Genomic DNA, 15152 nt, shown 5'->3' with positions numbered 1-15152 from the left:
GAGATGCGATGCGTAACTCAACAAAGTTGGCATCTGTGTCGCCCTTTAACACGGACTTTGATCCAGCTCTGTGACTGCACCTCCAACTGCTGGCACAGTGGTGCAACAACAATGCCCCAAGCTATTTAGCATGTCACGGGTACTTGATTTATAACAGGAGAACAGCACACTAACAAGCACTTTCTGGATTATATTTCACACTACAATAAAACATTAGTTTTCCATGCACAAATATATTTCTGTCTCTTTTCTGTGGCGTTTCTTGTCCCCAACACGGGACTGTGTTGGTGCACACGTGCTGCTGCATGGAAGAGGAAGAAGATGGAACGTCGTCCAGGGAGTCTACTTTTACAACTTATCCAACAGCACTGATTTTATAACTCTGAAACGTTGGTGCCGTCATACTGATCATTTTATCCTTTTAACCTCACTTTTGCTACAAAATTATCTAGAACCTTGAAGGCTGTGTGCTGAAAAACATTCAGTCTGACAATGACACTATTCTTTGCTAATGCTGGAGTTTCGTCATTCTCAGGTTTCTTCTACGTCTTCATACACTTTATAGCAAAGTATTCCCAACTCTATTGTTTCTAATGATCTGTCAATGTGACCTTGCATTGTGTTGGAAGCAAACAATGCTTCCCCGAATTTTTGCAGCCTCAACTCACTGGTCCAATTTAGAAAAAAACTGGCACTTATTAACAATTAAAAAACATTAATAGCGAGGAAAAAGACCCACAGAGCTTTCTCAACTGTGGTTAAAAAATGTGGCCAAAAAAATCTGCTGACCTCAAGATTGTGCCACTTACTGTGTGTGTCTGTGTGGGTGTATGAGAGAGAGGGAGAACTGGGGGGGGTGGCAGCTATAATTGGGATCTTAATGACTCTTAATGGGGACTAATACAGCAGCTTACAGTCAGTTAGCCAGATGTCCCGGCAGCACCTCCACTCCCATCACAGCACACACCAATCTTTGTAAGGAGACAGACACAAACTCGAACCAGTCCAAAGCAAAGTGGAGCTAATGTGCAAACTGAGGCATTTCCCCATATGGTGGAGACAGATTAGGAAGCAATATAGAATAGCATACGTTCACAAGTACATCTTTTACTACGGGCCTTTGTAATTTGCACCTTCAACATCCACAATAAGATTTCTCTTCTCTGCCAAGGTCATCTGCGATTTTGCCCTGTCGCTGTAATGCAAGGTTAAAAAGAGTTAAAAAACAACACATTGGTACAACCTGGTTTCATACTTTTGTCTTCAGTATTTTTTTTTTTGTTTCATTTACTGATTTGGAAAAGCAAACAATCCAATTCAAACATTGTTGAAGGGATTAAGGGGTTGTCATCTCACTGCAGAGCAACACATGTATTTATAATCATCGCTTCTATTGTCATAGGTCTTTGATTATTTCTCGTTATTCACTATTTTGGAAGGACTTATTGTCGAGAAGTACGGAAGTGCAGACGTTTCTGCTGCTTTTCTCATCATGTGATTTTGTTGCAAATATCTCGACTCACAAATTGAAGCCAAGAAACTTAAATCCAATCTACAGATGCAGCATCCCGTTTCCCTTTCTTTTCACCCATACATCTTCAGTCATACCGCAGGGCAGAATTTCTCCATCACATACTAACAAGAATACTGAGCATGAGATGAAGTTTCTGAGCTCTAATTTAATCATCGTGCCAGAACAACGCAACCAAAAGAAAGTGCACCTTCACAGGTGCAGCTCTGCTCTGAGAGAGAGAGAGAGAGAGTGATGCAATGACAAGTAAAGGGTGATGTGCTACAGGAACATCCAATTGTGAATTATACGCTCTTCTCCTGTATTTCTCTCAGTTCGTGTCTCTTTGAACGGAGTCATCTTTCACAGTATGTCTGCTGGGTGACGCAGTTCTTCTGGGACTAAATGAATTTATTCCAGATCATGCGCTCTGCTCTCCGGGCTTTGCATATTCAAATTCTCCAGTCAAATCGTGCAGTTGGTTGCTGGTTTCCACAGCAGGGATTTCTCATCACTTTGAATGTTTTTGGGGACTGGTCTTTTTCTGCCAGCCTCTAACATGGACATAGTGTCCAGGGGTTTAAACAAATGCTGTTGCACTGACTGGACTGGTATTTCTTTTAATTAATCAAATTTTTTTTTTTTTTTTTTAAATATCTCATTTGGCACAGTCTTGGGGAGTGATTTCGCATTTGTTAAGACAATCAGATTTTGGCAGTCTTAAAGTCAGTCAGGGCTGAGGACTACAATTTTGTATGTATTGTCATTGAGAGTACAGCCCACACACCTGATCTGCCATATTCAAACACATTTTCTGTGTTGCTGCACATATGCGGATAGAAATATGTTCAGAAAATACAATGTCCAATGAAAGGGCTCTCTGACACCGTGGTAAATCTCTGAAAATACCCAAAATATAGCAAACGGTAATCATTTTATAACATGTTTTCTCACATCAAATCAGTATCTAAATACTTTTTAACTTGTGTGCTGAATGCTGTCTACTGTATCTAACATACTGATTCTCCCCTCACAAATCCTGAACTGCCCTTTATTCTACAGGTTCCTCTTAGATCAAATATTTTTAGACTTATGGCTTATTTCCACCGGCTCTACTCGCCTCGCCTCGGCACGACACAGCGCGATTAGGTTGCTTCTCCACTACAAAAAAAGTACCTACTTAACGTGGGTGGAGTCATCACTTCACAGTGAGTGAAACTGCGGTGACTTTATATTCGTTTTATACACACACACACGAGTGACTAGTGACTATACACCAGACTCCTGTAGTTGTTGGAGATTAACCCATGTTTTTAGAAAAGTAGTTTTAACTTATCTACAATTCGGCACTGTTCAGGCTTGATTTCTGTCCACACATCTCCGGAGTACAGCCTCCTACTCCACAGACTACAGCGGTCTGTGATGCTGCTCGCGATCGCCGGCACTGTCCAGAAATACACTCCACTTTAACAGACTCCTCTGTTAAATATAGAGATTTCCCTGGTAGTTGTTGGACATGAACCCACGTTTTTTAGAATTGTTAAGTAGTTGAGTAGTTGAAGTGATCTACAGTTCGATGCTGTTCGGCTTGATTTGTGTGTGTCTGTGACGGCACTCTGGCCAGTCAGTGGCCGGCAGTCTGACCAATCATCACATAGTACCTACTCAGCACGCTTTTGGAACCTCACCTGAGCAGGTGCTAAAAATAGTACCTGGAACAAGGTACTATGCTAGTGGAAATGCTACTTAAACCGCGCTGTGGTGTGGTGTGGTGTGGCGAGTAGAGCCAGTGGAAATGCACCAATACAGTATATAAGCATTTTAAACTCCTAGCTGCCCATTGTTTGTTCCATAAGAGAAGAACCGGATATTTAGCTTACTTCAAATGCCCAGCAGGAAGTTGCATATTGTTTTGTAAAAGGTTTCACAGTCCTCTCACAATCGTCTGGTAAAAATGTTAAAAAAAAAAGTGTGCAATTCTGCAACCGAGTATGTCTATGTCTTTCATCCATGTTAAATCTTCAAGGGTATCTACACGTGTGAATCCTCCTATACACTCCACACAGTCCGTCACACTTCAGACTGAGTACAGAACCAATATTTATAACTTACAATAGCAAACCACTTGGCAGCTTATCCCCTAAGCCTGCTGAGGAAATGCTACACTCTCAACCTGCATGTGAGTGTGTGTAATGCTGGGTATGAGTGGGGGCCGCAGGTGCCAGACAGGCGGCCGTTTCGCACCCGTCTTCTGTAATTGGCCAGAGCACCCCATCTTCATTCAATAGGACCCCCACCTCCCCCACCCACCCCCAGCACGCACACATAGTGTTGGTGGAATGAAGCAAGGCCAGCTCGGGCCTGACGCCAGAGCAACCATGACGCCAGCCAATTATAGCAAGGCAAGGCAAGGATGCGTGATAAAGTCACCTAGCAACTGAGAGAAAGAGAAAGAGGGGGTGGGGGTGAGAGAGAAGGACAGAAAGAGAGGGAGAGAGAGAGAAAGAAAGAGAGAGAGAGATTAACAGGCATGGGCAATCCACCAGCCACCAACCAATTATGGAAGAGTGTGATGCAGTTGCTTGGCAACCCAAACTGAATGAGCAAGCGGGGTAAGGTTGTAGGTTGGATTTAGTGGGTGTAGAATAGTAGAGAGGTAGGTGTGTGCGTGTGTGTGTGGGTCTGTGTGTGTGTGTGTGTTTGATCTCACATGAAGCTGAGGTTGGTACCTTCTGAGTGCAGGGCCCCGAACAGAGGTTGAGCTGTGTTAAAAAGTCAGGCTACATTCACACTATTCAATTATTATTTAAAAGACAAAATGTCTGCTCTGGTTATGCCTGCCATCTGCACTACCCTGGCATTTTGAGCCCCAAGAGATAAAAAAAAACAAAAAAAAACAAAAGCTGCTGGTCCAATTTTTGATCTTAGTATGGTCTTAGTATGGACATGCTAAAACTGAGACTTTAAAAAAAAGGATGAGACATTTAATTGCTGATTGGTTGTCTCATAACATCCCAGCTCTAACTTTCCAAACCAATATCTGAAAACCACTTGTCAGAAAACATTGAAATCCTGGGTTTTAATTGGTTTTCCATAAATGAGAATATGTTCACTGGGCATTTACTCCGGGGTCAAAGGACTATATGATGCATCTGGGTTTTTATGCAATTCACGCATGGATGACGCAAGGGTGAAAAAAAACACCACAGATCGCTTTTATCTGAAAACACTGTTTAAAATGAAAACTCAGTCTGGATGAAGCCTTTAAATGAACTTGAAATATTGTGGTGAAAATGTTGCTGGCACAGTCCAGCACTGGTGTACAACCTACACCTAACCTTTATCACAAGACAATAAAACAGTTTGCTGCCCTTGGGAACAACAACTTAAGTCACACAGCAGCACTGCTGCATATTTGCTAAATTGGTAAATGTTTTTTTGAATTATTTCTGATTTGTTCTAGATGTTGCACTTCCATTTAACTTTATTTATCAAGTGTCTGTTGTTTGCAGCTGTAGAAAGCGTTGGCCACATACTGAGATGGTGCTCCACCCAATAATTTCATTAAGTGCTGCTAATACTTTAAAAAGACAACAATTTTTCACTCCGTCCAAAGCTGCTTATCTCCTCTGCTGTTCAGCGCCAAGTAAGTGGTTAAGTATATTCTTCTGGACTGCTGCTTGAATAACAAGGGAGATACTGTTATCTAGTGTTTTTTAGAGATCCAACTTTAATCCAAGAGCGTGGAAAACACAACTCCCAGAACACTGGAATACCCTGGCTGAGAGTCAGAGCTGTTCTGCTACTGGGACTTAAGAGATTTACAGAATTAATTCACACATCTGTTAGTGTTACAAGTCATACCCTAATTGAACATTTTCAAATGAGGAAATAAACCTACATTCACCTCATAGCTGCAGCTCAGAGAGATCGGTTCGGTTATCAACAGAGGAATGAGATTATCAACATAATGTGGAAGTGCAGCGCATGTACAGTGTACTTACTCCTCGCAGACCTGGCTTTAATGATGTTCCTAATGGCCTTTGGTGCGCACTATGTGACAGTAAGTGTATTGATGCTGCGCAGGCATTCTACAGCAGCTCCTCCCTGTCTCTGAGCTTCGTTAATCCCTCCCTACATGTATGTTCAATGATTTATGGTCATAATAACCAAAAAAGAGGATTAAGCTAATTAAACCACAGTACTGTGCTTGTAATGAACATGTCGGGAGGGAGTACACCGCCCCCACATTTATACACGCACACAACCACACACACACTGCAGTGTCATTAGGGTGCCTTCTTATTTTTCCTCAGTGAATGATTCCAAATTTTAAAGCTCATTGCTAGTTACCGTGACTCGACTGGAGAATCATCAACATATACTGCAGATAGCAGTCTTGCTACCAATAGACCAGCTCCTCCATCTCTCCAATGTGGATTAGCTATAACAAAGCCACAGCAGCTATAGTGCCCTTAGGCCCCGGTAGGTGCTGCCCCAGAACGTAATGCCATACTTGAAGTCATGAAACGGTCAGTGGGTTTAAATAATCCTGTAACACGCTGGATTAATGGCGCTTAGGTTGCCAGTATTAATACAGTGGTGGTCTGCAGGCTATGTATAGTAATCCTGGTGAACACCAAGGAAACTGCTATCAGTGGAAGAAGAAACTTGAGGCCATAAACCCTCCAGATTCTGTAAATATTGCTGTGGTTAAAGCCAAAAATGAATAATGCTACCTTCAGGTGGTACAAGTCTACACGGGTCTCATGCAGCAGATAAGTGATGGATTCTGCCTCAGGTACTCATGGCTCAAATATGACACAACACAGAAACTCCACTCGAAAACAGAGAAACGGATTCCCACAACTTTTCAAACCTGTGGTTCACTGCTCTCAGTGGCATTCATTATAGCTCTATGTGACAAGCGTTGATGAAATCAACTCAAAATTCATTAAGTCTTCTTTTTTAAGTGCTTTGGCAATTGTGTTACCCACTAATTGAGGTTTTTGGTTACAAAAGACTTCCCCGTGTTGAAAGAGACAACAGTCTGAATATACACAAAGTGAGTTTCAGTGAGTGTGACTATTCTTTTATCCATCTTCTACCACTTTATCCCCCACATGAGGGTTGCACGGTGCCAATCTCAGCAGAGATAGGGTGGAAGTATCTACGACCAGTGTCCAATTTACCTAATCCCAAAATCTACATGTTTTTGGACCGTGAAGGAAACCGGAGAACTGGCAGAAAAAGTGCTAACCACTACACCAACCTTGTGGCCCCAAGTGTGACTTAATTACATTTTTGCCAAGTATTATAGCGAGCAAGACGTCATGTCTGATCGAAAAATTTGTCACAACTAAAGATTAAGTGAAAGTATTGTTAAAATGAAAATTCATTGGTTACTCAGCCTCATAAAATACCGACCCTACGACTGCAGCTTCTTCTCTTCTACTTTCTGGTGAAATCCACTCAAACATCAAAGCACAATACTGCCATTATTGCATGTTAAACAAGACGACTATTGACAAGTATATCCATCTATCCATTCTCTACTGTTTTATCCTCCACATGAAGCTTGCAGCGGGGGAGCTGGACCCAATCATTCAACACATTCAAACCTTCAGTCAATTAGTTTAGGAGTTTCCAGTTAACCTAATCTGGACTGTGGCCCAAGACATGGACTAAGTCTGCTGAGTCTATAGTTGTAACTGTTGAATTAATAGACATATTTTTTTCCCCCATATAAATGTTAGCTCATTCACAAAGCGGACCATTCCTTACTATGACAGATGTGCAGTTTCAGGCTGAGTTCAGGAATAAAAACCCAGCAAATCATGCATTCACTAGACTCTGCCTCATTCAAGACAAGTGTCTCCATCATCAAAAAAAAAAAAAAGGCCTGTCTCCACACACTAACACTGCACAAAGCTCAGTGCTACACGCCACTGGACACCTGGTGTGTGCTCTGCCTGAGGGTCACTGACAGGGCAGCTGTGGTTAGCAGCTAAAACTGCATGTCAGACCCAGTTGGACATGGCTGAATTCGCAAGGTCATTTACTACCAGTCTAGTTAATCATCAGGCAATCACTGAGGTGGGGCGTTATGGCACCAAGATGGTATCAAGATTAATGAGGACATTAATAACTAGAGAGAACCTAATCTATTAAAAACTCAAACATAAAAATAAGAATCTAAATCGTCTTTACAGAATTCTAAAGGAGCTCTTCCAAACTCACAGGGTTCGTGACGACAGCAATTCTGGTAATTGCATAAAAACATGGACTCACCATATTGGTTCTCAAGCCCAGAACCATCACTAAAACTAATTTGTATCTCAGCCACAGACATCAGACACCGGACAGTGATACTGTCAGGTCTTTCTTGAGCAGGGCATTCAGTCTGGTGTTCAACAATAAAACATCATCACTTGGAAAGTGATTCAAAGTCCAGATTGACCAACCAAGAGCATGATTGGCAACTAAAAAAAAAACATTGGTTGCTGTATCTGTATGGGTTTGTGAGCACTGTCTAAACACAGGTTACATATGACAGCACTTCATGTTTCTCAAATGACTGTTGCAGGGTTTCTGTATGTGCACAAATGGTGTCATTAAGACATAATAATTCAAATGTATCAACATGAGTGAGATAACAAGCTCTCAACTTCTGGATTAAAACTTTCATGTTGCAAATTTGATTAAAATGATCACAAGGTAAACAAAAGAGTACATGTCCTGTATCAGTATTAGTGTGCTGCAGGTAACAGTAGAGAAGGTAGTGAAGGTCTGACCTGTGTGGGTCCTCTGATGTGCCTTCAGATGGGAGCTCTTGGTGTAAACCTTCCTGCAGCCATTGAACTGGCACCGGTGGACTCTCTTCTTGTTCTCTGGTACGTCTCCTGGCAGACTACCTCCTCCTCCCTGCTCACTGTCACTGAGGGCCCCTCCTCTGCTCGGCGGGGACGGTAACGCTCGCGCTGCCACCAGCTTAGCGGCACTTAAGCCTACCTTCTTTGCCACAAATTTGAGCGTTAAGGTACCGTCTGCTGTCGCAGTAAGTGTTTGTGTGGGTTTGATGAGGTGGCGCCCAAGTTCTGGTGATGATGGCGGTGTTAGGGATGTAACAGCAGCACTAAGCTGTGCAGCGTTCACGCCTCCATGAGCTGTCTCCTTGGTTGTAAGGGTTTCAGTCCCTGCTTCCGCCTGGCTCTTGCTGAGGTTGGGCACCTGGAGGATCTTGGCCTGAACCTTTGGGAGCGTTACAAGTAATGGAGGCGGGCTGGGTTGGTCGGGCAGGCTGGGGAGAAGGGGGTCCATCAGATCCTCATCACTGTCGCCACCCTGCATGAATGCTGGCGTTAAGAGACAATCCAGCTCCTCGTCAAAGAGTTCTGAGAGCCGCTTGGGCTCCGTCTGTAAGTACCGTTCCAACTCTAGACATGTCTGCAAGACAAAGACACACACACAGATCCAGAGTCAGACTTAAAAATACTTAACATCTATCAGTTCACACATATATCAACACTTACAGGGTGATCAGGAAAAGGTTTAACTAGACCTTACCAGAAAACTGATATCCTTCATATATGAGTCAGTTAACCATCATATTTTCATTTTTGCATCGATAAACCCCACGATATAACGTGTAGTCACGTCCATATACATAGTTGTATCATGTTTTATGACGTGATGTCAAGAAAACAATTAATACTATCTGTTGCTGCAACAATTACACCATCCTTCTCTCTATCCCCTTAGGAAAGGTCTAAAACAGCTTTGCTTATTTGAATTCACATTTTTAAGGCCTTTTCACGTAATTCATTTGGTATCAACTATTTGTTCATGAGTTTCTACGGCTTGGATATGACCTTTGACATGTAAGAACCCAGTGTTGACTGTTTTCATCATAGCAAAGTTGCACACCTTGTACACACAACCATCTACACTGAGAGCATGGGTGGTAGTCTGAAATGACTTTCTGCTGACAAGAGTCATTATATGTACAAGGGTGGTTGTCAGGAAAATGTGGGTTAGTTTATAAAAATGAGCAATGCATTTTTGATTTGAAGTGAAGACAGCCGTGCCTCTTATAATTTCTTCCGACACTGATATACTCAGTGATTTTCCTCAGACTGTGGAGAGACGATGTCTGCTGGTCTATTCAATTTTAAACTCCCACTATAGGCTATTTCTCTGCAGCTGTTGTCCATGTCACCTGGCACGCAGCAGTCCTAAGAGAGGAGGGATTTAGTCTGTGACTGATTGCTGCTGCCTGGCTAAGCTCTCTGGAGCCCTGAACTGTGGCGGCCTTTCCTGTTTCCCTCTGCTCACCCAAATCAACCAGCCATGGAAGTTACATCGCAAGATAGACGAAGGAAGGAGAGTGAGATGATGAGGGAAAGTCAAACAAAGAAACAAAGGAGAGTGAAGGGAGATAAGGAGTGAGGACCTGGGGAAAATAAATGAGTATTCCTATAACTGTTTATTCAACCTCTATCCACAGATAACAGAGACATCTGTGCTTTTTTAAACTACACTCTTCCAGGTTTTTGGCAGCAGCAAGTCATCAGGACAGTTGTTGCTGGTCTTCAGTGTTTGTACCTGACACAAACTCTCACAGGATTTGAGCGAGAAGCTTTTATGTCCCTTTTTTTTTTTTTCTAACCTCAAAGGTAGCACTCTCCTTCCTACACCTCCTTCATTTTTTGTCTCTGTAATTTCTGCCCTCTCTCACTCAAACTATTTTTCAGATCTACATGGGATTTTTATGCTGATCCAGCTCCTGCTTTCATCTCACTCACCTGCAACACTATCTTTTATAGAAATTCTTTGTTCCATTGCACAGGTAAAATACAACACATGTAGCCTGTATAGAAGATCATCTTAATCTAAGAAGATATAGTTGTAATATTAAAATGTAATATTACACTTACATGCATAAAACAAGTGTTCTTAACAGTTTCTAATTACTGTGATGGTTTTACATAGAAAACAGCAAACCAGAATATTCAGGCTCAGTACAAAACAATGCATTTTAACCAATGCCAAACATTCATTCTTGATCCAAGCAATAACAAGTTTTGGTTTATAAGGTAGTATTTTAAAAGGGAAATGCTGAGCTACAGCAAAATAGGTTTAAATTTCTTGAAAATGCTTTGAAATCTGCTTGGGGGTCTTAGCTCAGCAGGAGGTCTTAGATGTGGCTTAATCAGACAAATTAGATGGAAGCTCCATCCCAGCAGCTCCTGTTGCAGAAGTTTCTCTCGTTGCACAGTAAAGCCTCACATCAACACCAGTCAGATGACAAAATAAAACAACGTAGGAAATAATGTCATACAAGGACAGTTGGAAACAGAAAACAACTGCTATAGATTTCCATATGGTTTTGTGTTGTTATTATTAAGTTTATACCACAAATCACATGGAGTTGTGTCAAAGTAAAATCACTACAACCTGTAGTGAAAAATGGAAAAAAATGTCCTGTGCATAAAAATGGTTGTGATTCAGTTTTAGCGACGTGTGCCTCCGTTAAAAGACAGCAGGCCACTCTCGAGCTGTATCCGTGCATTAAGCACTTTCATGAAGCCACCATCCTCTGGCACTGTCCTTTAACAGGGTGCTCTCACTTTGGCCAAAGGCTTTTGGCAGCTGAAGCTTCTCATCCTGATCCCTTGGCTCTTTCCACCTCTGTCATCCGAGCAAATTACAGCCACAATACAAAAGTTATTTCTCGGCTGCAGCTGGCTGACTCGGCCCATTCAGACACGCCAGCACTGGAGCTTTACACTGCTCAGAACAAGTGACGGGACCAAACCAACACATTTAGTCAGAATATCTGTCGAGTGGTGATAAGCTAAACTTCCCTCGCCCCTTTTCTTCTCCCTCTAAAAGAATACCCTTTCACTAAGAATGCTTTTTTTTGCATATGAATATAAACCAAAGATATTTCTTTAGGGTTTACAATGGTTCATCAGGAAACTTGAAAACGATAAGCAAATATGTAAAGGAACAAAGCTGCTGCCCAGTAGCAGTGTCTTTTGTAAAGCTGATACCTTCTGGTTAACTTTTGGTCCAGATTTTTGCAAAGATTTGCAGGAATTTGTCATCCTTCAGTAATTTGCTGTGTTTAATACAATATCACGTTAGCTATGCTAAAGGGGACTATTACACCAAATCTCTTTTTAAATGTAATCAGTTGCTCAGTTGCTACTAATGCATCTGGAGCCCAATAGTGGGGATTATAAAAGTGCCTTCAGGTTGTCTGGGATGAGACTTTAACAAGCCATATGCTGTGTTTCAGGACAATGGAGCTGCGGTGGATAGAGGAACAAGGAGCAGTGACATCATTCATTGATTAGTCACAGCAATGGGCTCCATTTCCTGGAAATAAGAAGAAGACCTGCTGAATTATGTTACACCTTAATTACTTACAACAGGTTATGGAGAAATTGTGATTTTTTTTGTTTTGTTCAGAATTAGTTTTTTTTTAGATCTGTGCTATTTATTACTGTTACAAAATAAATGATATATGAATGTATGATATTCATCATTCAATATATGTGAAATTATAGTCCTAGAAGCATTGGTTCAGGATGGTTGAGTGCAATCAGATTTGGAAACAACATGTGATTGAATACAAATATCTGTAGGTAATACAACTATCCATCTTATTGTAGGTGTTCACCACTGAAAAGTGTAAAAAAAGAGCGGAACACAAGCAACAATAGTCGTGCAGAGACATTCATTCATTCTCAGCGTTGTGAACAAAGATTTGTGCTAAATATATTCCAAACTCAGGCTTCACTTTCTGACCTTCGAAGAGCTTCTAATATACAAACACTTATCATATTATGACACTTGGGTTTCATTTGCCGAAAGAAGGTCATTGAATGCATTTAAAAACCCCAGGAAAGGATGCGATGAAAGTGAACCCTGAGATTACACTTTTATCACAGATAAACAGCAAAACTTTGTCTTGATGCTGCATTAATATGAGGGGTAGAGATGAAATAGCCGCTGCATATCTGATAACGTACACTTCAAAAGAGCGCGGGGGACACTTTTCCCTCATCTTGAGGGCCATTTGTTTCATTGCTCAGTGAAAACGTCATGTTTATCTTAAATCATGGAAATGGTGAACAAAGGAAATATTTTGAGTTTCCCTTTGAAAGACTGACTCCATACAGGGAGCATACAATTTTTTGATGAGAGTAAAAATGAACGGAGATTATGCTTTTATCCAGAGAGACGGGGAATATTGCTGCTCACAGGAAGGAAAAATCTTTCTAAAAAATATAAGGAACATTTTCCCAGAAAATGCAAAATCAGATCATTTATTTCCTCCTCATCCTAGTGTAGAATCCCGTGAACACTGGTTCTCTTTGTTACGGAAAATACAATCACCGTAAGAATACTGTACCAGTGTTTGCACTTGGACTAGAAATCAAAAATAGAAAGGTCTGTGTGTCTCCTGTTGGGGCGAGACTGATGCTGAGGAGTGGGGGGAGGTGGGCGGGAAGGACAGAGGGTAGAGGGAGCCCGGGGCTGAGGAGAAGGAGCGAGCTGCAATCAAACCCACGGCCGGCAGTGAACGCATCGTCTCTGACATCACATGACCTTCCCCTTCGTGTTTCTCCTACAAACCATGAATATCAGGTAACAATGACATGTAGGGCCTGCAGCGTGTGTGTGTGTGTATGAGCATTTGGCATGTGTTTGTGTGTGTGTGTGTGTGTGTGCGAGTGACTAGTGACTGCTGGCTAACATCTCAGACTGATAGCATGTGTAGGGCTCACCTCCTGTCCCCCTGTTCAGTCCCAGACCATATGGAGAAAGGTCACATCGGATAACACACACGCACACGCACACACGCACACACACACACGCACACACATGCACACACATGCACACACACGCACACACACACAGTGGAGAAATACAAACTGAGACACACTGAAATACATGACTGACACTCTGAGCAACTTGGATAAACATGGAGCTCTTCCAACACTGGAATCACTGGAACGATCACTATAAACAACGGCTGAAGAAAAATTGACTCAGCAACACAATGAAAAAAGTCAAAGGTAAAAAGACTGCAAACGAAATGTAGGCCAATAATAATGATGATGATAAAAAAAAAAGCTCTTGCTGCAGAAAAATCAAAAGAGTGGTCGTATTTGTAAACATGGTTGATTTTGTGTACAATAATACATTCATTTGCATCAATTCAGTGCAAGAATATGTATAAGAATATACATCACTGTAAATTCCAGTAAGTAATTCACCTGTGGCTGCATGATTGATTAACCACCACAAACAAGCAGGGGTCAAGGTCAAACAAAGGGAAACGAAAATGCAGGCAGCTGTGTTTGACCGTGCTGATATGCTTTGCATAATGCAGAGCAAATCTCCATTTTGTTTACTTGTTAAATCAACTTGATTTGTGTGTGATTGGTTTGCAGAAATATCAGCGCTGAAGCGAAAATGAGGGAAAAATTCCCCTATTTTGCTCCTGCATTCCCTATTCCCTCAATGAAGTGAATGAAAGAATTTCCTCCGCCTTATAGTTGAGTGGTGGATTTAATATCTTGTCTAAAATAGCTCCCAGTGATGTGTGAATATGTGTGTGTTCTCAGTCTGCCGAGGCCCATTAATAATGAATGCAAAGAGCAGAGGGCTCTGGATGGAAATGCTAAGAGCTTTTGACAGACAAAGGATCATTGAGGACAGAGCTACACAAACAGACTGAAGTGAAGATCCAGCAGGAGATGCTCCGTCTCTGTTTACATCCGCACAGTTTTGGCACGATTTCCGACACAGGACAATGGCTAAATTAAACCAGTGACACAATTCTGTAAACCAGTGACACTTCCTCTGATCTTGTTCTTCACGTGTGGTAACTGCTACACAAGCAACTGACTGAATTTCTGCCACATCAACAGCTTTTTCGATAACAAGATTTTACACAATCCTGGAAACATTTCACCAAAAACTGACTGTAGAACATGGACTCGACCTCTTTATTCGTGGTTAAAACAGGTTTTGTGGCAATTGTAACTTCTTGACTCAGTTTGACTTAGCAGAATGGGGCATTCATTAACCAGGGAGTCAGCATTTCTTTTTAAAAAGCACTGCATATACGATAGATGCACTCTATGTACGTGTGATTGTAAATAATCAGTGTATCGTAATGTTAAGTGCTCCATAAATACAGACCATTTAAAGACATGTACTATATTATTAGTAAAATTACTCTTCAGAAAAGGTAATACTTGAAATAATGTATTGCAAAGTTATTATCTATTGCACTTCAAGTCATTCAAAACCCCATAAAAAGAGAAATATCTGCCAAAAGTGTCATGCAACAATATTTCCTTACATACCAGATTTTCTTTCTTGCTCATAGGTTTAATGTATAACATCAGTCAACGCGATGACGCAGTTGCCACAAAGTCAGTCAGGTGCACACAGTACCTGTGATGTACATATTGTATATATATTCACACAGTAGGCTGACAGAGTCTGTGTCAGTCACAGGTCAGTCTGGAAAAAAATCAAAACTAGTGTTCATGCCTGATGAATTCAGCACCCCCTGGATCTTGTTTTTCTGTTTTCAGCTCATCAACTTTAGATGCAG

The 15152-nt window shown here is 41.5% G+C and overlaps 1 protein-coding gene across 1 annotated transcript in view; it reads right to left on the bottom strand.

Annotated features, from left to right (window-relative positions):
• klf7b (Kruppel-like factor 7b) overlaps positions 1-15152 on the bottom strand; it is a 59006-nt gene that overhangs the window by 13335 nt on the left and 30519 nt on the right. The window contains exon 2 of the mRNA XM_044017364.1: positions 8305-8956. Within this exon, the coding sequence (XP_043873299.1) occupies positions 8305-8956 (652 nt within the window). The remainder of the gene's footprint in view (positions 1-8304; positions 8957-15152) is intronic.

Source organism: Solea senegalensis, linkage group LG2, assembly GCF_019176455.1.
Source record: "Solea senegalensis isolate Sse05_10M linkage group LG2, IFAPA_SoseM_1, whole genome shotgun sequence".
Classification (NCBI taxonomy): Eukaryota; Metazoa; Chordata; class Actinopteri; order Pleuronectiformes; family Soleidae; genus Solea; species Solea senegalensis.
Note: the sequence above shows the minus strand (reverse complement) of the source record. Positions and strands in the feature narration are given on the sequence as shown.